General features: G+C 45.5%; 1 protein-coding gene across 1 annotated transcript; it reads right to left on the bottom strand.

Annotated features, from left to right (window-relative positions):
* Positions 1–1,558: 1,558 nt before the first annotated feature.
* Positions 1,559–22,696, bottom strand: Ddx21 (DExD-box helicase 21). Its single transcript, XM_031347575.1, has 15 exons — positions 22,502–22,696; positions 19,610–20,140; positions 16,909–16,984; positions 15,901–16,079; positions 14,883–15,000; positions 13,530–13,715; positions 12,296–12,441; positions 11,444–11,593; positions 10,244–10,405; positions 9,594–9,713; positions 8,775–8,848; positions 7,127–7,286; positions 6,067–6,201; positions 4,357–4,401; positions 1,559–3,615 (listed from the first exon to the last, which is right to left on the bottom strand). Exons 1-15 carry the CDS (start codon positions 22,586–22,588, stop codon positions 3,340–3,342), a joined length of 2,445 nt encoding a protein of 814 aa, XP_031203435.1. The 5' UTR covers positions 22,589–22,696; the 3' UTR covers positions 1,559–3,339.
* Positions 22,697–23,283: the final 587 nt, after the last annotated feature.

Genomic DNA, 23,283 nt, shown 5'->3' on the forward strand with positions numbered 1-23,283 from the left:
AGCCAGTGCTATACAGAGAAACACTGTCTCGAAAAACTAAAAACCAATATATATATTATATGTATGTAGGAAACGTGTACCACGCAGTACATGTACAAGTCAGAGGATAGGGTCTCAGTTATCAAATTCAGATCCACAAGCTCAGCCTCCAGAGCCATCTCACACCACCACCGCCCAGCCCCTGAAAATCTTACAAAAGGTTCTGAGCTAGGCATGGTGCCAATTTTCTGTAGGCTTACACAGGAGCCAGTGTCGATATGTCTTGTAACCCTAAATTCTGTGGCCTATCATTGAAGTCTCTCCTGTTTACCAGCTTTTGTTGTGCAAACCTCATTCCTTAATTTAAAACTATTGGTTAAATAAAAATGGCTACAGCCAATAACTGGAGGAATTACAGGTAGGTGGGTTGACCTCGTTGAGCATTGGGGAGGGGTAGAACTAGGGGAGAAAGAGCCAGGAGAGACTGACCCTGAGCACATGGCCAGGAGAAACAGCAATTACTTGGGGGAATACTGCTGGAAAGAAGGCAGGCCGGCAGTTATAAAAGTAGATTAGAGGTTATCCCTAGTAACTGTCAAAGCCAAATAAAACAACCACAGCCTACGTCTCATTTATTTGTAAGCCGGGCAGGGATAAGCTTACAATTGGTTGTACTACAAGTCTACATAGTTCCAAGACAGCCAGAGCTACATAGTGAGACCCGTCTTGCAAAGTTTATTAAATGTAAAATTATTAAGTCTTCAACTGTATGTATGTACATATAGAAAGGTAAACAGAATGTTAGAGGAAGAGAGCAATTCACAAGAGTGAGTGGGTGATTCAAGAAATGAACTTGTATAAAACTGCCCGCTGGAAGGCTGGAGACGGCTCAGCGGTTAAGAGCACTGGCTACTCTTCCAGGGGTCTGGAGTTCAATTCCCAGCAACCACATGGTGACCCACAGCCATCTGCAATGGGATCTGTTGCCCTCTTCTGGTGTGTCTAGACAGTGACAGTATACTCACATACGTAATATAAGTAAATCTTTTAAAAAAAGCCTACTAAAATGTTAATGTAGGATTGCTCTTTGATGACAATTTAGCCAAGGCTACCCTCCCTTCTAACCTCATCTTCCTGCTTTAATGCAGTATACACAGAAGGCAAGCCTCTAGACCATGCTATAACCCTAGCCCCAATTTTTACTAGATTTGTATACCTAGCAGTCACTGTTATAAAAATATAAAGCTATTTTTGTTTTAGAAAATAAAAGCCAGGCTGGTGAGATGCCTCAGTGGGTAAGACACTGACTGCTCTTCCTAAGGTCCTGAGTTTGGATCCCAGCAACCTCATGTTGGCTCACAACCACCAGTAATGAGATCTGATGCCCTCTTCTGGTGCCTCTGAAGACAGCTACAGTGTATTACGCCTAAGCGAGCAGGGCTGGAGCAAGCGGCAGTCCTGAGTTCAATTACCAGCAACCACATGATGGCTCACGGCCATCTGTACAACTACAGTGTACTCATATACATAAAAATAAATAAATCTAAAAAAGAGAAAGAAAAGCCACCAAAAACCTAAATATAAAGCATTGGTATCTTTATTGTGGCATAATGCAGTACTTTATACAGTAATTCATTTTCATGTAAAAACAGTGTATGTACAATTTCAGAGAAACGACACAGACAGCTGGAACATAAAACAGGTTGCAATTCCCAAGTCCAGAGTTATCTGATAAAGTGGAAAATATTTTCTCTGTAGAAAATAGTAAAAATGATAACATTTCCCAATAAGCCCATTTAAACCAAATAGCTGAATTATACATATAAATATTGTTTAGTCTTTGCAATCCAAAAGAAACTTCTCTTCATTTGTTTGAAAAGCCATGTTCTATTTAAATTGTGTCAACTGAAAGTTGTCTCTTCTTCCCTTCTACTATGTGGATTATGACAGATGATTTTTCTGTAAGATAACCCATTAATTCAAAATTCAAAATGTTTTAGCCTCTTCTCCTGAAAATAGAGCCAGCACGTCCTTTCATCTTCTTGAAATAGCAAATTCTTATCCCAATAGTGAATGCTTCATTAAATTCTGCCCACATTTATTACAAGCTACAGTTATCAACAAATAACAAAAAAAAGTCCCCAAGAATCCTGAGGATGGAGGATGAGCTGTCTGGTCAGATTTCAAGGGGAAAACAGATTCTAAATAGAAAAAACAGCTGGGCAGTGGTGGCGCACATCTTTAATCCCAGCACTTGGGAGGCAGAGGCAGGAGGATTTCTGAGTTCAAGGCCATGATAATTTTTCAATGGAGAAGCAGCTTAACAGAAATAGATTTAACACTGTGGTTTAAGATCCAAGCCGCTGAAAACAAACTTGTCCCACTCTGCCCTTTAAAAGCCCTAGATTACACAGTCAATAGTTACAGTCCCTTAAAGAAGTGCTCCCAACTCAAAGCACCCCTCCCTCCACCTCCGCACTGGTCAACATGAAAGACATCTTTGCAGCTTTTTTGAGACATTTTTCAGCAACACTAACTGAGCACCATGCTCCCTCTATTTCTTGGTAAATCAATCTTTCAAAAGTGGGATAAAAGCACTTACACACTATTTATCCAGTCTCATTACTCATGGGAAAATCTAGACAAGTTAGGCATCTGGGCCTGAACTTTATAGATACTGGGTCCTATGAAAATGTACTTCTATATATACTTGTCTGGGGAATTCACTGGAACACACATCACCTAATGAGAAACAGAATATGTGAAGACACTGTAGAGTGAATCTATGCTGTCTGTGTTCTAACCCTCAACATGCAGAGCCCAGCACAAACTATTCAAATCGAAAGCATTGCTCAGCAGACACACAGAAACACAGCAATTGTTTGTGACAAGTCCAGGATGCCAAGGAATGCAAAATATTCCTCCCTGGCTCGTGCCGCCCTCCAGACACTGAGGCACCCCTTAGGGACTTTTTTTGTAGGATATGAGTTGGAGACATGTATAGGGACTAGAGATGCAGTTTAGTTGTAGGGCATGTGCATGCTCTGCATGTGTGAGGTTCTGAGTTTAGGCCCCAGTGAGCACACACACACACAAAGATGAAATTACAAGATCAACATACAAAGATAGGCAGATCCATGGTTGGTTTTACTTTGTAAATCTAGAAGTATGTTGGAAAACGATGCAATGAATCCTTATCCCTTATCAAAATGAAGAGAGTTTATGATGGTTAGTCGGACAGTTCAGAAGTCTCCCTCTGCAAGGAGGGGGAGCTGAGAAATGATAAAAATGGAAGGAAGCACTGGGGCTTTGTCAGCAGGCTGGGATGTCACAGTGGGAGCAGTTCCTTCCGGCCTCTACTCACTGATCAAACGCTTTACTAAAACTCCGCTTCTGGCCTTTGTTGCCACCTCCTGATCTCTGTCCTCGGAAGTTTCTACTTCCTCCTCGCTGTCCCTGTCCCCGGAAGTTCCTGCTTCCACCCCGCTGTCCTCTGAAAGCACCACGGCCACCATCGCGCTGACCCCTGCCATCACGCTGACCCCTGCCGCCTCGATACCCTTCTGGAGGTCCTTCCAGGTCTGGCTGCTCCGTGGCCACGGTGAGCTGCCAGCGTCTCGAATCATGCCACTTCTCCTGTAGGTAGGTTGGTTCCATGGTTTTATTAAATTTGAAAATTAGTATTAAATTAATAGTTAATTAATAATATTAATATTAAACAAGAAAAACTAATTGCCACGTGTCTAAGGAACATGCTGTTAACCAAGTGTTTAAAAAGCTGCGAGTACCAAAGCTATGTGGCTAGTGTGGGGACAAGCCTTCTGCAGGCTAGTCTCCATTCTACCAGAGCTATGTGGCTAGTGTGGGGGCAAGCCTTCTGCAGGCTAGTCTCCATTCTACCAAAGCTATGTGGCTAGTGTGGGGCAAGCCTTCTGCAGGCTAGTCTTCATTCTACCAGAGCTATGTGGCTAGTGTGGGGGCAAGCCTTCTGCAGGCTAGTCTCCATTCTACCAGAGCAATGTGGCTAGTGTGGGGACAAGCCTTCTGCAGGCTAGTCTCCATTCTACCAGAGCAATGTGGCTAGTGTGGGGACAAGCCTTCTGCAGGCTAGTCTTCATTCTACCAGAGCTATGTGGCTAGTGTGGGGACAAGCCTTCTGCAGGCTAGTCTTCATTCTACAGTTTGAATTTGCTGCAGCTGTCTGAGGTACAGGAGAGCATCCTGTGAAGAGCAGCTTTGCAGCTGCTGGGCCCAAGCTCACAACAGCATAGGGAGACAGTTCTCTGCAGCCCACATTGTTCTGCTGTCAGAATGAATACTGTATGGTCTACACACAAACAAAATACTGTACAAACAGTAAAACCAAAAAGAAAATACCTGTATTTCTGTGACTGCTTCAGTGCGGACATCAAAACAAACTCCCTAAAAACCAAAGGAGGAAGAGTTAATCCAACCAACAGAGATATATTAAAATACAAAGAAAGCAGCAGGCCCCGAGGTAAGGGACCCTAGAGCACAGCTAACTGGAGCTCCCGAGAGCAGCAGCAGGAGGGGCAGGGTCCGCAGCTGCCTGAGCAGGCACTCTTGGCTAGTATACTGTGCTAACCCGGAGTCAGGATGACACAATGAAAAGCAGAAAATTATCTTCCCTTGCTGATTCTAGTTCTTCATAATTCAGTTTTCTGTGAGAAGACTAGAAAAGGGATCTAGTCTACATTGTCAGATCTTTGATAAGCAATTCCCTTAACAGTGGGAGAAGGTGCCAACAGTACCAAATTACTCCTAGAATGGCACAATTGAGCTACTCTTTTCCACCCATGAATTTACCCAGCCACAGCATAGGTGTCAGTCAAGTGCTGAAGGACTCTGGCATCTGTGGGCTTCTCAATGCATGGACAACTCCAGAACACTGGGCATTCAGGTTATCTAGAGAGGCTTTGCCCTTGAGGCTGTCCATTGTAAGCAATCAGAGTGGGAGAAAATATTATGCCCCAAGAACTCTGACATACAGGTTAAGGACTGGGAAGCTGCACCGACTCTGAGCTCAGTCTTAAAGGACACCGTGGAGTGGAAGACCCGGTAAGTGACTGTGGTGGTTTGAACATGCTTGGCCCACGGGAAGTGGCACTATTAGGAGGGATGGCCTTGTTGGAGAAATCGTCACTGTGTGGTCTTTGAGGTCTCCTAGGGTTCAAGTTCTTTCCAGTGCAGAAGGCTCTCCTCATGACTGCTACAGAAGCTAACTCCTCCTGGCTGCCTTTGGATCAAGATTTAGGCCTCTTGGCTCCTCCAGCACAAGGCCCGCCTGTACATTGCATGGTCCCTACCATGATGACAATGGACTGTACACCAGCCCCAACTAAATGTTCATCTTTTTATAAGATTTGCCTTGGTCATGGTGTCTTTGCAGGGTAATCAAAGTCAGCTCCCACTGGGACTAAGGTACAGTGTGCTTGGTATCCTGCAGTACAGGGTGCGAGGGGTGGCCATGGGGAGCTGGTACAGGTTTACCCACAGCTTCTGGAAGATGGCTCATGGTTTCTCTGACCAGGCATTACCCACCTCACAAACATGTTTACCTAATACTGGGCTCTGGGTTTTCCATGTGCATCCATGTGTACATGTGTGTGTGTCTGTGTGACCACAAAGGGATCCCACAATCAGAACTATTTCTCCAATAATACTTAACTGCCCTTTTTATTCTCATTTCATATATAGCTTAAAAGTTTGGGTGCTGGGGCTGGAGAGATGGCTCAGCAGTTAAGAGCAGTGACTGCTTTTCTGAAGGTCCTGAGTTTAAATCCCAGCAACCACATGGTGGCTCACACCCATCCGCAAGGAGATCTGACTCCTCTTTCTGGAGTGTCTGAAGACAGCTACAATGTATTTACATATAATAAATAAATAAATCTTTAAAAAAAAAGTTTGGGCGCTAAGTTTCAAACTTGAGCTCACAACACGGAACTAAGCTACTTTATGATGACGGCAGGGAAGCAGCTGGTGTTGGGGTCTGACAGCATGTGCACCTTCGGCTGAGGACAGTTGTGGAGTGGGGAGATGCGGCAGCCCAGCAGGCAGAGCACTCACCAGCTTCCCTTTGAGGAAGACCATCCCCCTCACTTTGGCATCGATGCTCTCGCCTAGCTGCTCCTTAAGCTCTTTCCAAGCGTAACTGATGTTGGGCATCTCAATAGAGCACCGCAGGATCATGGTCACAAAGCCCTTAGGAGAGAAAGGCACACAAACATGAGTCTTGGAAACTAACTGGCATCATAAGCTCTTGCCCTGGGGAGGGAAGGACTTCTGGAGAAGCTCTCCCTGACAGCATACCCCCCTGCCACCCAATGGACGCCAGTGGACTGGGGCGGTCCTAGGAAGACAGCTGGGTGCACCAATGTCAGTCAGTACCCAGTCCTTAGCTCTCTAAGGGATCTGCACTGGAGGGGATTGGTTGAGCACAGAGAATCGATTGATCAGTGGACTTCTTATGCCACATGGGTCTACAATCAATAAACACATGGGATTTCAATGTGTCAAAGGAATTCACTACTGCAACTGTCAAGTTAGTGCATTTTAATTCAGTTCTAGCACTTGTTTTGTTTGGTTTGTCGAGACAGGCTTTCTCTGTGAAGCCCTGCCCGTCCTGGAACTTGCTATGTAGTTCAAGGCTGGCTTTGAACTCACAGGAATCCACAATCCCCTGCCTCCTGAGTGCTGGGACCATAGGTGGGCGCTACCTTACCCAACTACTGTTTTAGCATATTTTGACTCTCTTATTTGTCTGTGAGCTCATGTGTAGAGGCCAGCGATCAGGTTCAGAAATCTGTTCTCTCCCTCCACTACATGGATCCTGGAGATCAGATTTACGTGGTTGTAAGGCTTGATGGCAGGCTGTTAGCTGCTGGGTCTCAATGGCCCTTCATTTAAAAGAAAACTGAAGTAAACCTGAAATACCCATAGCAGTCAGTGCTGTTTCTCCTTCCAACCCACACCATCTAGTCTGCCCCCATTAATTCTCTTTTTAATTAGGAAAATGGCAAAATACAGCCAGTTCCTTCATGCCTCTAGAAGGGGGAAAACAACGAGGAAGTTCAAATGAACTCTTCTAGTTTTACTTAAGCCCTTTTATAAAGTACCAAAACCTTACCGCTTGCGAGTTGATCAATGAGCGCTGGTCGACTGATGTGGCCCCTGAGATGTGGGCCAGAGCAGCTGCCAGGGCCTCTACAGCTCCCTTCTCTTCAATCAGCTTCTCAGCCGACTGCTTGAAATGACTGATGGCAGTGGGAGGCACGGAATCCAAGAGCCTACGTGTGAGAGAACAAGACAAGCAACACTCCAGTAACAAGATAAATGAGCTTTAGAATGGGCATCAGCACGCTAGGGGTATGGCTATGCTGGCATGAAGAAGTCCTGTGTTCAATCCCTACCACTTCATAAACTGGAGGTGCTCCCACATTCCCAGCACCGAGAACTCGGAGGCAGGAGGATCTGAAGTTCAAGATCATCTTCTATGAGTTCTAGGCACTCTTGGGATACAAGACTCTGTCTCAGTATAAGACACGATGGGGTTCCATAGTGCATTTGTTTGCTTTTATTGTGCCCTTTGCAACAGGACTCTACCTCACCTGCCTGAAACCTGCTGTGCAGAGCAGACTAGCCTGATACTCATGGTTATCCTTCTGCTGGGATTACAAAAATGATTCACCATGCCCAGCCCCGACACTGCTTTTAAATGAGAGAATATCAAGTAGTTAACTCAAAACAAAAACAAAAGAAAACACCAGGGCTGGTGAGATAGCTCAGCGGTTAAGAGCACTGACTGCTTGCTCTTCCTAGAAGCCCCGAGTTTCATTCCCAGCAACTACATGGTGGCTCAAAACCATTTGTAATGGGATCCGATACCTTTGGCTGGTATGTCTGAAGACAGCTACAGTGTACTCATAAGTGAAATAAATAGATCTTTAAAAAAATGAATAAAAAACAGAACAAAAAACCCACCAATCACTAGCAAGCATGTACTGCTACTTTTAGAAGTAGACATAATCACAGCCAGTTACATTCTGCACTTTTCTTTTTTTTTTTTTTTAAGATTTATTTATTATATTAGTACACTGTAGCTGTTTTCAGACACACCAGAAGAGGGCATCAGATATCATTACAGGTTGTGAGCCACCACGTGGTTGCTGGGAATTAAACTCATGACCTTTGGAAGAGCAGTCAGTGCCATCTCTCCAGCCCCCATTCTGCACTTTTCACAAGTGCTCTACAGTAGATATCAGAACACTATATGAGCTTCAGGGCTGGCCTTGTCTTGACCATAACAAATCAGCACATCGCTACGCTACGTAGGGTGAGCTATAGGGTAGAGGGTGACGCCCTAAAGAACACTTCTTACTCACTACTAGAGTCTGCCCGTATTTCCTGAACTAGTTAGTACCCCATGGTACCCCAAGGTACCACGGGTCCTTAAGGAAAACACGCTACCATAAAACCAACCCAGAAGTGCGGTTTGGGGGAGACTGCCAAGCTCTCCTAACACTTCTTTTGCATTCGGACTCCCTTGCCTACTACTTACTATCCATCCAAACTATACGCTTCAGTAGAAACCAACTTCCACCTAAATCCTGGATGATCATGGATATCAGTCACCATGTGGGTGCCGGGAATTGAACTCAGGACCTGTGGAAGAGCAGCCAGCGCTCCTAACCTCTGAGCCACGTTACTCCTCATAAGCACTAAAAAGATCCAAGCAGCAGCCCTGAGGCAGCCCTCGACGGTGGTTCACACCGTACCTGATGGCGTCTTTGCTGGAGGCTTTTATTATTTCTGTGGCAGAAGGAACACCGATCCGCTTAAATTTAATTCCCTACAAGAAAACAAACCACAATTTCATGTACAAAGATTGTTTCTACTGAGGTTAAATAAGTTATTTCTTAAATCCATCAAATGAACTTTACTCTGTGCCCAGTTTCCCACATTACTAGTTCTAAGGCTGAGCGACAATGCGTGGTTATCTGATGCTTTTCTCATCCACAGACTGAGGCTATGGGATTGGGACACAATTAATTCCAGAGGTGACCGCCCATCTCTTCCCCTTTCACCAGGGACAGTGCTTCGCCACTGCTGCTGTGGGCGATGGACTCAGCACCCATCTCTGACCCCCACTTTCTATTCTTCACGGCAGCCTTTAAGTGAAGCTCTCAAGTGCGAGGAGGAAGGACCATCTACAGAATTGTCAGTTCTGTAAGGAAATAGTCTCTCCTCCCCCTTTAACAATGGTCTCCGACCCACAGTGATTCTCCTGCCTCAGCCTTTCAAGTGTTGTAGTTACATGTACCACACACCAGGTCCCTCTGTACTTCCAATGCTCCTTTCTAGCCTTCTTTCTCCATACTCGAAGCTCCTGCAGTATTTCTGGTCGTATTCACACTATTACGTAAGAATTCTCTTACATAATACACACGTACAAATATATCATTATTTTCCAATGCAAGTTAGTCAGAGGCCTTCTACCACGGACCAGCAAGCACAGCTTGCTGCCACGATTCCTAGGAGTGACTCTGCCTTCAGAACTTAGCATGTATTGAATACAAGTTTGGAAATCACTTTACCGCTTTCTGCTCCACTTGCACTAACTGGTATTCTTCTTTGTTCTGATAAAAGCAGATGCAAACCCCTGTCCTTCCAGCTCTGCCTGTCCGCCCTGAACGATGAATGTAAGACTCCACATCCTGTGGAAACCAAGCATGTAAGTGACATGACAAAGATCAGGCAGCCTGCGCAGAGCTCGGTGACGAAACTGCTAAAAGAGCAGTCCCTATCCTGTGTGCAAAGATCCCAAGGTTATGTGTATTTCCAAGTTTCAAGTGGCTACCGAAAAAGTATTCAAATTTATTTTAGTAATACATCTTATTTACTCTGTACACTCACAACTTCGAATGTTTCTATTCACAATAGAACATGGAATCAGCCGACATGTCCAAAAGATGAATGGATAAGAAAATATACACTACAAACAGTGAGATGATGAGATTTGGGAAAGGAGAATCTGATGCAGATGACTGAGTGCACAGCCTAACTTTTAATCTCCCTCTTTCTCACCATCCATCCAACCATCAAAACTGAATGTGTGTAGAACTCAGAAAATCAGAAAGGACCCAAAAACGGCATAAAAGTCAGTGAAGTTTATTTTAGTAACCCAAAGAAATCAGTAATTTTGTATTGTTATTAAAAGACAAAGAAAACACAAGAGCAAACATACCTTTGGAGGACAGCTCTGAACAACCAAGTCAACCTCAGGGATGTCTAACCCACGGGCAGCAACATTGGTTGCCACCAAAATTCCAAAACTGCCATTTCGGAAACCTTTCAGGGTGATTTCCCTTTGCTTCTGAGGAATGTCGCCATGTAAGGACTGGGCATCCTGCCAAAGAAATAAACTGCCCTCAGAATTCAGAATTCCAGATGTAACACGACCCTCTCCAACAGGTCCAAGGGCTCAGCTTGGGAACACTCCTGGGAATACCACAAAATGAAAAACAGACGCCTTCTCCCCCTCTCTGTTTTGTTTTAAATTTATTTATTTTATGCACGAGTGCTGTCTGCAGATACACCTGCAGGCCAGAAGAAGGCATGAGATCACACTATAGATGGTTATGAGCCACCGTGTGGTTGCAGGGAACTCAAGACCTCTGGAAAAGCAAACAGTACTCTTAACCACTGAGTCATCTCTAAACTTTTTGTTTTGTTTTGTTTTGTTTTTTTGGTTTCTCAAGACAGGGTTTCTCTGTGTAGCCCTGGCTGTCCTGGAACTTACTCTGTAGACCAGGCTGGTCTTGAACTCAGAAATCCGCCTGCCTCTGCCTCCCAAGTGCTGGGATTAAAGGCGTGCGCCACCAATGCCTGGCTAAATTTTTCCTTTTTTAAAAGATTTTTTTATGAAGAGCAGACATCTTCTTGCACCTGCTTCTTACATGGAAAAATCTTCAAACTGTTTGCAGCCCTCAGCTATTACAACAACTGTTTCTTTTTTAAAAGATTTATTTATTTTATTTATATGGATATACTGTCACTGTCTTCAGAGGCACCAGATGGGGGCATCCAATCTTATTAAAGATGGTTGTGAGCCACCATGTGGCTGGTGGGAACTGAACTCAGGACCTAGGGAAGAGCAGCCAGTGCTCCTAACCACTGAGCCATCTCTTCAGCCCACATCAACTGTTTCTAACTACACTCTCCAAGATTGAGAACACCACCCAAAGGAGACTATATCTACTCTGTAAGCGGAGCTTTACCTGTGAAGCACGACCTACGAGGCAGGACTGGTGGATTACATAAACCCTGACCATCAGAGACACTTCCCCTAATCTAATACAACCTGGAAGTCACTGGGTAATTAAAAACCAGAATGAAAGCAGAGTCCAAGGTAAAGGCCCAGGCTTCAGGTTTGAGAAGGACCAACCTGCTTTATGCAGGAGTTCTGCGACAGCTCCTGGGCATCCTTCTTGGTTTCACAGAAGATGATCGTGCGCCCTTGATGGCCACTGTACACCCGAATCACATCTCCAATCACCGCTGCCCTTTCTGTCCAGTGACACTTAATTGCCAGGTGCTAAAGAGAAGAAGCAACACTCAGTAAAGCCTAGATGGACATTGCAGCTCCCTTCTCAACTCTTACGTCTAATGCTTGGTACAGGAAGTAAATGCAGGCCTTACAGGGCTGTCTGCTGCCACCACTGCTTAGAGGGAAAGAAGGAAACTAAATAAACCAAAGTCAGGAGCAACATGGTCTGTCTCCTGGCCTCTCGTCTTTTCCCAAAGAGCATCTGGCTTCATTGCATTCTACTGTAATCAGGAAACAAAATATCCCAGACTCCTGCAGAAAACCAAATAACAGACAAGAAAGGCCCGTGTGTGCTATGGCCCTTTATTCACTTAAAATACAACCTGCAATAGCTACTGTACAGGCTCGCTTTTGGGTGAAATGAATTCATCTAGGTACCGGAGCCTAAGATGAGAGACTCAAGGTGATGCAGCAGATTGCTCTGCTGCCCACTTATGGCTAAACTCTAAATGTAATCATTTTGCTTATCTAATTCAAATACAAGTTTCCAAAGACTGTGAAATCAGGCTGCTAGATGGTGAAATCCAGAAAGCACAGACACCATACATAAGAGAAATGTTAATTGGCTCTGCACAAGGACTGAGCATTTATCTGGAAAAAAGAGCTTGTATTTGCTATGTTAAAGCCATCAGACAGGAAACAGAATGACTGACAATTTAACTAATTCCGGCAACTAAATGAATCATTTACCTCCACAGTTATGGCTGCTTTCTGGGTCTTTTTACCAATCAGGTCCACCTGTTCGTATGTAGATTTCATGTATTTCTTAGCAACATTAAATACCCAATGAGGGCAAGTTGCAGAGAAAAGCAATGTTTGGGGGTTGTCTTCAGAATCTTGGGGGAAAAAGAAGTCAGTGTGAATAATCCACGCAAGCCTGCATACACAGCACTCCACCTCACCTGGGACTGCCACACCGCAGCACCATTACCACCGACTGCTGGCAGTCAGCCAGGCATCAAAGACACAAAAATAAAAAAATGCCGAACACTCCCACCACACAGAAACTGAAATGATCTCACATCATAAAGGATCCCCAAGTGACGAAAATATGTGCAATCAGTTGTCTCCAGCCTTTACCCTCTCTGACTCACACAGGAAATCCATCCCTTGAAGGAGGCCCGCCAACTAGACAACCAATCCCAGAGGTCCAGGAACCAACCAGCATGCATCGCTAACTAAAGAGCCCACAGCTAAACAAATCCCACAGCAGTTTAGCATTTAAAACCTAGAACGGGGCTAGGGTGCAACCCAGAGACAATCCTCACACCCCCAAGTGACAAAAGGCCCCCAGTGTATGTGTTCACCTGGACTTAGGAACACCACTGTTCTCAGAAGCCGCATAGGGCACAAGCTGATAGAACAGGCTCAGAGAACTTTGCAGCTCCATCAGTAGCTCTACTTAAGATCTGTGTTATAGAACCAATCCCAGGCACTGCAGAACTCCAACCATGACCAGAACCCTCTGATATGAGTAACAGTGAGAAAACCATGGAGGTGATTGAATATATCTAACAGTTGAGGATTTATACTTAGTACATACACACCAGGAATACACCAAAAACTGTTAGGACATTCTGGTAGAATATGATTTTCTTTTTAAGTCTCCCAAGCTTTCATCAATTATATAACAAATCTTTTTTATTTTCAATTTCCAAGTTAAAAAAATTTTTTTTTAATTTCAAATTTTAGTCAGGTAGTGGTGGCACATGCCTTTAATCCTAGTACTTGGAAAGCAGAGGCAAGAGAATTTGAGTTCAAGGCCAACCTTGAGCAGATTGAATTCCAGAATAATCAGGGCTACATAGAGAAACTCTGCATCAAAACGGAGCTTCCCAGGTGTCCTTAATTATCTCCCAGACGACAATTTCACCATGAACCTTCCTTAGGTCCCGCCCATCAGTTCCTTAAATTTGGAGCTTACCTTTCTTGTATGCCACACATAAAATTTCTTCCACTTGATCAGCAAACCCCATATCCAACATCTGGTCGACTTCATCCAGGACAACATGTTTAAGTTTGGTGAGATCTAGCTTGCCATTCTGCAAGTGGTCTTTAATACGACCTGGGGTCCCAACCAGGATATCAATCCCACTTCGCATTCGTTCAACTGTAAAAAATACCAACGGAAAAGAGATGCCTTGTTTTAAAACTCCTTTCATCAAGCATGGAGAATCCATTTAAATACATTTCATTCTAAACTGTCAGACACAGCTACAAAGTAATATGTGGTAAATAATGTCACCAACAACCCTGGAGGCGCACCTACTCCTGCAAGAATCGTGGGGCCAGCACACTAACACAAATAGGAAGACGATCCACCAGGAAATAGACTTCCTGTTTAGCTGACAGAAAATATCAAGACTTCACAGAACATAAGTGATAATCTTAGAGAAATAGAAACAGTACTATTTTGGTTTGTTTTGTGACAGGGCATCAGCATGTAGTTCGGAATGCTCTTAAACTCAGCGCCTTTTGTCACTCACTCTAAAGACAGGCACCTCCCATGGAGTGACTGAATGGGGCATAAGAAAGTGAGAGAGCACAGAAGGGCCACTATTCTAGGGAAACACTAGGATCATGGTGCTCATGCACTGTGCCTGACATGGAGGCAATCGGAGGCGTTTCTTTCTGACTCTGTTGCCACTGTAGTCTACGGATTACACTAGGCATCCTTTGTTATTTGATACAACCTTCACAAACAGTTAAGTTAAGCAACTTGGACACCTAATTAGTATGGCATCAATCAGGATCCAATCAAAAGCCGGGCAGTGGTAGCACATGCCTTAAATCCAGGACTCGGGAGGCAGGTGGATTTCTGAATTCGAGGCCAGCCTGGTCTACAGAGTGAGTTCCAGGACAGCCAGGGAAACCCTGTCTTGAAATACCAATAAAGATCCAATCAAATGCAGGCCTTCCAAAGCCAATGAGGGCAGAAACCATACTCATTGTGCACCAGTGTTTGATTCTCCTTTCCAAGAGAGCATGTCCTAATGAGGAAACAATGGACCAGGAAGAAGGGATGCACCCTTAGCTTGCTTGTGAAAAAAGGGCCACCTGCAGCAAGAAACTCCATGTGAAGGGGTGAGACTGACACCCTAGGTCAGTCCTGTTAGTCATTAGACCAATACTGAACACCTGAACCAAGACTTACCTACAATCACCTAGGGCCCTGCTCTTTGCCACCCTTAAACAGCAGGCAAGAGAGAACCCACAAAATGTGCTTCAAGTTAAAGAGGCGCCCACAACAGGGTCCCCCCCCCCCGATTGTACTCACTCTGACCACCGTAGGGAGTCCCACCATAAAAACAAGCTACGGATAGCTTTTTGGTGATGTCGCTGAAGTCTTTGCTCACTTGATTTGCTAACTCTCTTGTGGGCGCAAGGACTAGTACCTGAAAGAGAGGAACCCGGGGTTTCCAAGTGTGGCAGCGCTGGTTGTCTCTCCACACTCCAGAACCCACAGCGCTCAGCCCGTCCCACCCATTCTGCCTTACACGGAACAGCCACCTTGTGCTCTAAGTCCCACACACTACATGGAGAGGAGCGAAGACCGTCCCCAAGCAGTGTTCTAAGAGCCTGTGACCACATCAATCAAGTAGGTGTGCACAAGCTGCTGCTCCAGACAAACTAGTGAAGAACTAGAGTTCCAGGGAAACAACCTGAAGGAGCTACCCCCACAACATTAGGGGATATTCCAGTTGCCCCTGGTGCCTTAGGCACTGAGAATACTTTCTACTTATTCCGAAGTCACTCCCGACAACTTTTGAGGCAGACATTAAAGAGTAAATGACTGGAGTCCAAGGGCCAGATGGAGGCCAAGCTTAAACTCAAAGGGCAGGCAGGGCCCAACCCTTGCAAACAAGTTTTTTACACTCACTCAGTTCATCCTGGACAATAGCAGAAACAATGATCTAGAAGCCAGTCGTGGTAGTGCACACCTTTATATTCCCAGCACGAGAGGCAGAGGCAAGTAGATCTCTGGGAGCTAGGTACCAGCCAAGTCATAGTGACTGTGTCAAAAATAAATACCCAGGACCAGGTCTGCGAGCCCCAAGAACACCAAGGAAATACGAACATTAGTAAATGTGCATGATCACGGCCGTGAGTCATTACAGGAGCGACACACAGAGCTGATGGCCAACAGCCGTTGAGTCATTACAGGAGCGACACACAGAGCTGATGGCCAAGCCTCGCAAAGCCTCATCCAGCCCGTCTTAGACATACTGGGTGAGACAAGAGCCTCAGAGGTTCTGGGAGCTGTTCACGAGCCTGCAATGCAGCAAGACAGTTACCTGAGGGGCTCGGCCTCTCTTCCTCTCTTGTAGCCCACCTTGAAGTTTCTCAATCAAAGGGATGGCAAAGGAGAATGTCTTCCCGGTTCCTGTCCGAGCCTGGGCAATTAAGTCTTTCCCACTGTACACATGGTGGAAGGTCTTGGCTTGTACAGGAAACAGGAAGTTCACCCCACGAGCTGTAAACGAATCAACTGTGTTACCTTTCTTTTATTTTCAGGGTTAGGGAGCAAACCCCGAGGCTTTGCTAAAATATCAACCCCAACTGAACAGTCATACTTGTGGTCTTACAGAATTAGGGGATTTTACCCTTCCTTGTCTGTCTGTCTGTCTGTCTGTCTGTCTGCCTGCCTGCCTGCCTGCCTATATATCTATCTTATGTATATGAGTACACTGTAGCTGTCCTCAGACACACCAGAAAAAGGCATTGGATCCCATGACAGATGGTTGTGAGCCACCATGTGGTTGCTGGGAACTGAACTCAGGATCTCTGGAAGAGCAGATGGTGCTCTTACCACTGAGTCATCTCTCTAGCCCAGATTCTACCTTTTCATGAACATTTACAAAGTCAGGGTCAATATATTCCTAGTAGGGAGGAACCCACTAGACTGAAAATTATTTTTAATAACTTTTAATTGTAACTTAAATAGTGTGATTATTAGTTTTGATCAAATCTCACTCATAAGCTCATCTGAACTTTCCAGCCATTCTCTTCAATGCTGTGCTGTGCCAGGGAAAGCAAGTGAACTACTCAGCTGGGACAGGCAGATCAAAGCATCCAAGACATCCTCCTGGGGACATTAACCTCATGTGGGAGAAGATGACAGAGATCAGAGTGTGCCAGGCATCACACTTCTGAATGTGGACTAAGTTTTAGTAACAGACCCCAAACAGCACAATCCCACATGTAGTGCACAGGTCTCCTCCACTGTAGCATAGGTGCCTGCAGGAAGAATTGGTCTCCACTCACCACAATAGAGGGCTAAGTTAGGACACTCTGGACCTTACCTTTGAGAAGTTTGACAGTCTCTTCAGATATGGGGAAATTAGAGAAAGCTCCTTCTTTCTGCTCCACAGGTATTTCCTATCAAAGGAAAAGACCACAGAAATCAGTAATTCACATACAAGTGAACGCAGGAAGCCTTTGGAGAAAGAGAGAGGCCATCCTCTAACAGCTCTGGAGCAAAGGCACTTGCTGTCTAACGCCGAGGAACTGAGTTTGATCAGCAGAACCCACAGGGCAGACAGAAAATTGACTCAAGTTGTCCAACCTCCACACACACAATGGGACATGCACCAGCCCTCCATAAAAACTGAATGTTTTTTTAAAAAAAGAAAAAAGCTCACCTAAACATCAGTTTACAAACCAATCAAAGAGGGGCAGATGAGGTGCCTTGGTGCCCCTGCTAACCTGACGAGACAACTGAGCATTCAACCTTCAGACCCATGATAGAAAAAGAAACGATTCCTCAAAGTTTTCTCCAACTTCCAGACACACACCTGTGTGTTCTCTTGAGCTGTACAGTCTGGAAATCTCTCAGCAAGACCCTGTCTTACCCCACCCTGAAGCCTAACGAAGAGGCCTGGGTGTGCCTTAACCCTTGAGAGGCAGATCCCTGGGAATTCTAGGCTATCCAGGAATACAAAGTGAGACTTCATCATTAAGACAAACAAATAAGAAAACCCCACTAAGCTGGGCAGTGGTGGCACACTGCTTTAATCCAGCACTTGGACAACTCTCTGAGTTCAAGGCCAGCCTGGTATACAGCCAGGGCTACACAGAGAAACCCTGTTACAAGGAAAGGAAAAAAAAGGGGGGGTTGGGGGAGCTGGAGAGATGGCTCAGTGGTTAAGAGCACTGACTGCTCTTCCAGAGGTCCTGAGTTCAAATCCCAGCAACCACATGGTGGCTCACAACCATCCGTAGCACCCTCTTCTGGTGTGTCTGAAGGCAGCTACAGTGTACTTAGATATAATAAATAAATAAATCTTTAAAAAAAAGGGTATTAAAAAGTGGGGGCCTGAGGTCAATCACTGATTCAGAATCTACTTAATTACACAGCTAAGTGTGGTGGTGCGTGCTGTCAATCCAAACCCTGGGGGACAGCTCTTTGTGAGTTCTAGGCCAGCCTGGTCTACATAATGAATTCTAAAAACAACCAGGGCTACGGAGAATGACCCTATCTCAAAAACCAAACCAAACCAAACCAATCCAAAACAAGAGAGGGGACCCAGGTTCAATACCATGTACAACTCCAGAGGCTACTGACTCAAATGGGCAACAACAGGAGTATACATATGTGGTAAACACACAGAGGCAGGCAAACAACATACACAAATAAAATAAACTTAAAATAAAAAGAGAGAGAAAACAAAGTGTTCATATAGTTTAAGTTTAAGGAGAAAACACAAATGTTTGGAGATGTGGCTCAGCAATAAAGAGTACTTGTTGCTCTTGCAAAGGTCCAGGTTTGATTCCCAGCATGCAAGTGGAAGTTCACAACCATCCCTAACTACAGTTCCAGGGGACCCAAAGGGCACCAGGCACACACAAGGCTCACAGATACACTTCCAAGCAAAGCACCCATATACCTAAAAATAATAATAAACCTAGAATGCTTAGTAGAAAAGGAATGAAGTCAACTTCTAAGCATATTATATGTATTCTATGATCATTAATTACACTTAGCATGTTGTATTACGTATAATATATTGTAAGGAAACATCAAAATGCCAACTAGCTACCCCTCTACCTAAGGGAGGGATGGAAGCTAAAATTACAGAAGGCTTCCTCCCTTCGGGGTAAGTTCTCCTATTTTCTTGATACTTTCCAGTCAGGAAAACTTGTAAACATTGACTATGAACCTAAGCAAAAGGAGCTTTCACAGAATGAAGGTTTTCCTTTCTTGAGACAGGGTCTCCCTCTGCAGCCCCCAGCCTGGACTGCTAGCTGCTCCTCCTGAGCCTCCGTGGTGCTAGGGTTACAGGCATGAGCCAACGCGCCCAGCCAAGACCGTTCTTCCCCAAGTCTCTGGACAATCACAAAATCCGTGCCAGAGTGGATGCTCACCTTGTTCAACACAAGTAGCTCAAATCACAGCAAGCACACCTCATCTTGGTGGTTTGTTCAATGGGATCAAAATCCAGTGATAGAGGGAACCTGGGACCAAGTCACACAGCTGTAGCTTTCCAGCTGCTTACAGACTTGGCAAGTAGAGCCAGGCTTTCCCTGAACTTCAACACACCAGCTCATCTGTAAACAGGGACTTGATAGGACAGGATACAGTTTCCGTGTATTTACTTATGGATGGGTATGGGTGTTTTATCTGCATGTCTGTGTATCACACACATGTTGCTGCATGTGGAGGCCAGAGCCCCTCTGCAGCTCCTTACATATCCCAAAGAGGTGCTGATAAAAAAAAAAAAACAAACATGCATGCTCAAGGCCCTGGGTTCAACCTCCACTACTAAAACTCTTTTAGAATGATTACAATTATGCAGTTACTCCCTATTTTTCTATAACAATGAAACAGCCTAGTAAAACTTTGCCAGCAGGTAAAGCATTTATCCCCAAGCCTGACATCTCAAGCTCCATCCCCAGGACCGACACACTGGAGGGACAATAAACTCCTGCAAGTGTTGTCTACACACACACACACACACACACACACACACACACACACACACCCCCGCATAGGCACACACTTACCTTTTCTGTTTCGCTACTACTTTCTTCACCAGGAGCTTCACTGGAGTTGGATTTTGGTTCAGAATGGGAGAGTCCATTCTTCAGCTTGGGGCTTTTCTCTGCCATGTCTCCATTTGCTTCCTTCCCTTTCTTCATCTTCTTGGGCTTAGGACCCTCCGCCTCTTCCTCGGAAGGCTCCTCGGTTTCTATCTCTTTGGTTTTAGAGGCTGCTTTCTTTTCAAGGGGCTCCTTTTTCTTCTTGGAGGCTTTGCTTTTAGAAGTGGTGTCATCTTGAGGCTCTTCGTCCTTCTTGGACTTCTTGGACTTAGGGGGATCCACACCATCTTCAGCAGGCTGCTTGGACTTCTTGGACTTAGGGGGATCCACACCATCTTCAGCAGGCTGCTTGGCCTTCTTGGACTCCGGGGGATCCACACCGTCTTCAGCAGGCCCTTTCTTTTTAACGGCTTTCTTCCCTTTGGAGGAAGAGGCCTCTTCCATTTCTTCTGTTGCTTCTTCAGTCTTAGATTTTGTCTTCTCTTTTCTAGTTTTCTAAAAATTTATAAAAGACAGCAAAAACCTCAATAAACGGTACATCTGCTGCTATAAATTTGCATAAGGCCCGACAATTCTGGATTCCTTCAGGACTACTTATAGTTGTGAAAATCACAACTTTAGGCATTTCAACACTGTAGAAGTTAAAAAAAATCAACCCTGAAGCCAGGCAGTGGTGGTGCACGCCTTTAATCCCAGCACCTGGGAGGCAGAGGCCAACAGATTTCGGAGTTCGAGGCCAGCCTGGTCTACAGAGTGAGTTCCAGGACAGCCAGGGCTATACAGAGAAACCCTGTCTCAAAAACAAAAAACAAAACAAAACAAAAAAATTAATAAGACAAGATCATACAGCGTGCTTTTTAATACCACTTCTTAGCTAAAATGGAAAGAAATTTGGAATAGTCATTAACTTGGGGGAATAAAAGAGTTCTTCAAGCTTCAAGTCATATTGGCCAACCATTATAAAACTTTTTTTTTAAAAAAGAGATTCCCCCAAGGCTCTAAGCTATATATACTCCAAAAAATGGCTCAGGAGGCAAAATGCTTACTGTGCCAGTATGGGGGCTTGACAGGAAACTCTAGTATCCACTTAAAAAAAAGTGGTGTGGTGGCACATGCCTATCACCCTAAGCTGGTGAAGCTAGAGTGGGCCTAGGTGTTCAGCCTAGGTTTCCCCAAAGGTGTGAATCCCTGCAAGGGAGGAGGTGGTGATAAAAACCTTTAATCCCAACACTCAAGAGTTAAAGGGAGGTGGGTCTACAGTTTGAGGCCAACCTGGTCTACAGAGCAAGTTCCAAAATAGCCAGGGCTATACAGAGAAAATGTCTGGAGTGGGTGGGAGTGGGGGAAGTAGAGTGATGAGTGATAAACATTGACATCTATCTTCCGTACATGCAGGGGCAAGCATATCCATCCCCATACAGGAACACACACAGTAACACTGAACAAGCGCTGTCCAAAAGGTAACTATGAAAGAAATAAAACTTTGTCTGTCCTTGGACATAAAAGCAGGTTTCTAGCTGGGCGGTGGTGGTGCACGCCTTTAATCCCAGCACTTGGGAGGCAGAGGCAGGCGGATTTCTGAGTTCGGGGCCAGCCTGGTCTACAGAGTGAGTTCCAGGACAGCCGGGGCTACACAGAGAAACCCTGTCTCGAAAAAACAAACAAACAAAAAAGCAGGTTTCTTTTCCCTCTATATGGTAAAGCACTCAAGAAATTTGTACTTCAATGTAGATTCACAGACATTATATGAAACAAACGAAACTACCAAAAAAAATTTCATCCCATCTATCATTTGCATATGTGAAACTTTATTTGGACTTTATTTAAATGTACAACTTTTCGTATCACGGAAAATGTGTACCAATTATTAGCCACCCACTGGATAGACTCTAGTAGTGTCCCAGGACAATAAGCACAGGACTAAATTCTCAAATCATGGCCTGAGGCCATTCTCAACCTTCAAAATAGTTCAGGTTGTCGTGACCCCCAGCTATAAAATTATCTCTTTGCTACTTCAAGTTTTGCTACCGTTATGAATCATAATGTAAACATCGAATACGCAGGATATCTGTCATGTGGAGAATCGCTGGGCTAAGGGGCCAGAGGTACAACTCAGAAGGGACAGCACCTGCCAACTCGTGAGCTGGTGCGGTTTGGTCCCTGGTTCCACAAAAAACCATCTTAAAAAATGATGGGTTATGGACAATCTCTCTGCCCCGTGAACATGTATCTGTTACACATGTGGAATACAGGAAGTCGAGTTATACACAGTTATATACAGGAACATAAACTCGTAGTCAGGTCCCTCCCTACGGGTTTCAGCACCACGTCGCTGAACACGCGGATGCAAACCGGGAACGCGATGCTCCCGTGGTTTCCACCTACTCAAAGAATACTGCTGCTCCTTTACAAGGCTCCTACCTTAAAAGTCCCCGGAGACAGCCAAAACCTCAACTAAGTCGTACAACATAGGAGTTCGAGCCCTCCTACTTTGACCATCAGAGACTGTCACAAGTTAAGTAAGTATTTTTATGCAAGGAATTAATAAGAGACAAAGCGATTTAACAGGGCTCACACAGATCCTTCTGTCTAATAGGGTGATCGCTTAGCCAACCTCGTTTTCTGTCTTGGGTTTTGTTTTTGTTTTTTTTTTCTTTTTTTTAAAGGGGGAACTGTGTCTGTGTGTGCCTGCGGATGCCGGCCATGTCCGCAAGTTCCAGACTTTGCGGTCTCCGGCTCCTGTCCGCGCGGTGACGCGATAGGCACTTCCCAGTCGGGCCAGCCGGCACGGCATGTCAGAGGGCCGGCCACGCGCTCCGGGCCCGGCCCAACCCAGCCCGGCGCCCCCGGGCTCACCTTTTCGCTCGGCTTCGGCAGCGTCTCCATGCTGTCCTCGGCCCCGTCTGATCCCAGCTTGGATGCACTGCGGAGTTTTCCCGGCATTATTCAGCAGCAGAAGCTCGGGCCTACCGGCTTCCTCAACCGCGTGCAAAGGAGAGAGAGCAACGGAGAGAACGGACCGCCCCCTTGACCCGGCCTGTGCGTCACTTCCTCTGCGCGGCGCATCCGGCGGAAGCCGCGAGCACCTGCACGGCTGTGGCTGCGGCTCTCGGGGCTTTGGATGGGACCGGCGTGTGCGGCGCGGAGGTGCTCTGCGTGTTCGAACCCCCGGCCCTGTGGGAGCCCGCTGGACTTGGGTGACGACCTTGAATCTGACCCTGCTGCCTCCACGGCCCAAATCCGGGATGACCAGGCGGCCACATTTTTCGTGCGAGGTGTACGCCACCCGTGAAAGACTGATGGGAGGTGACCGCTAAACCCCGGTGCTTGGGTGAGCACCGGAATTCAGGGATCGGCGAGATACCTCGGTCCCGGTGACCTGAATCTGCGATCCCTGGAAAACAGAAGAACCAACTGCGCAGTTTTGTTTTTTTTTTTTTTTTCGCGTACGCACGCAGTGGCACCCAGGACACTCATACACCTGCCGCACAGTCATGAAGTAGCAACATAAGGGGCATTAAAGGGTTGCAGCATTAGGAAGATTGAGAACCACTGTTAAAGACTAATGTAAGAGAAGGACAATTATCAGTGGGTTTGAGGGCACACTCAACCCCATAATAGGACCTTGGGACTAGGAA

This window comes from Mastomys coucha, unplaced genomic scaffold (genome assembly GCF_008632895.1).
Source record: "Mastomys coucha isolate ucsf_1 unplaced genomic scaffold, UCSF_Mcou_1 pScaffold3, whole genome shotgun sequence".
NCBI classification, from domain to species: domain Eukaryota; kingdom Metazoa; phylum Chordata; class Mammalia; order Rodentia; family Muridae; genus Mastomys; species Mastomys coucha.

Bases quoted from the DNA above. Each gene is read 5' to 3' on its own strand.
- Ddx21 (XM_031347575.1), bottom strand. From the start codon at position 22,588: ATGCCGGGAAAACTCCGCAGTGCATCCAAGCTGGGATCAGACGGGGCC. The intron at 16,985-19,609 runs GTAAGTGTGTGC...TTCCTTTGATAG, and splicing joins GTAGTAGCGAAACAGAAAAG to GAAATACCTGTGGAGCAGAA. The intron at 9,714-10,243 runs GTATGTTTGCTC...TGGTTTCCACAG, and splicing joins TTCAGAGCTGTCCTCCAAAG to GATGTGGAGTCTTACATTCA.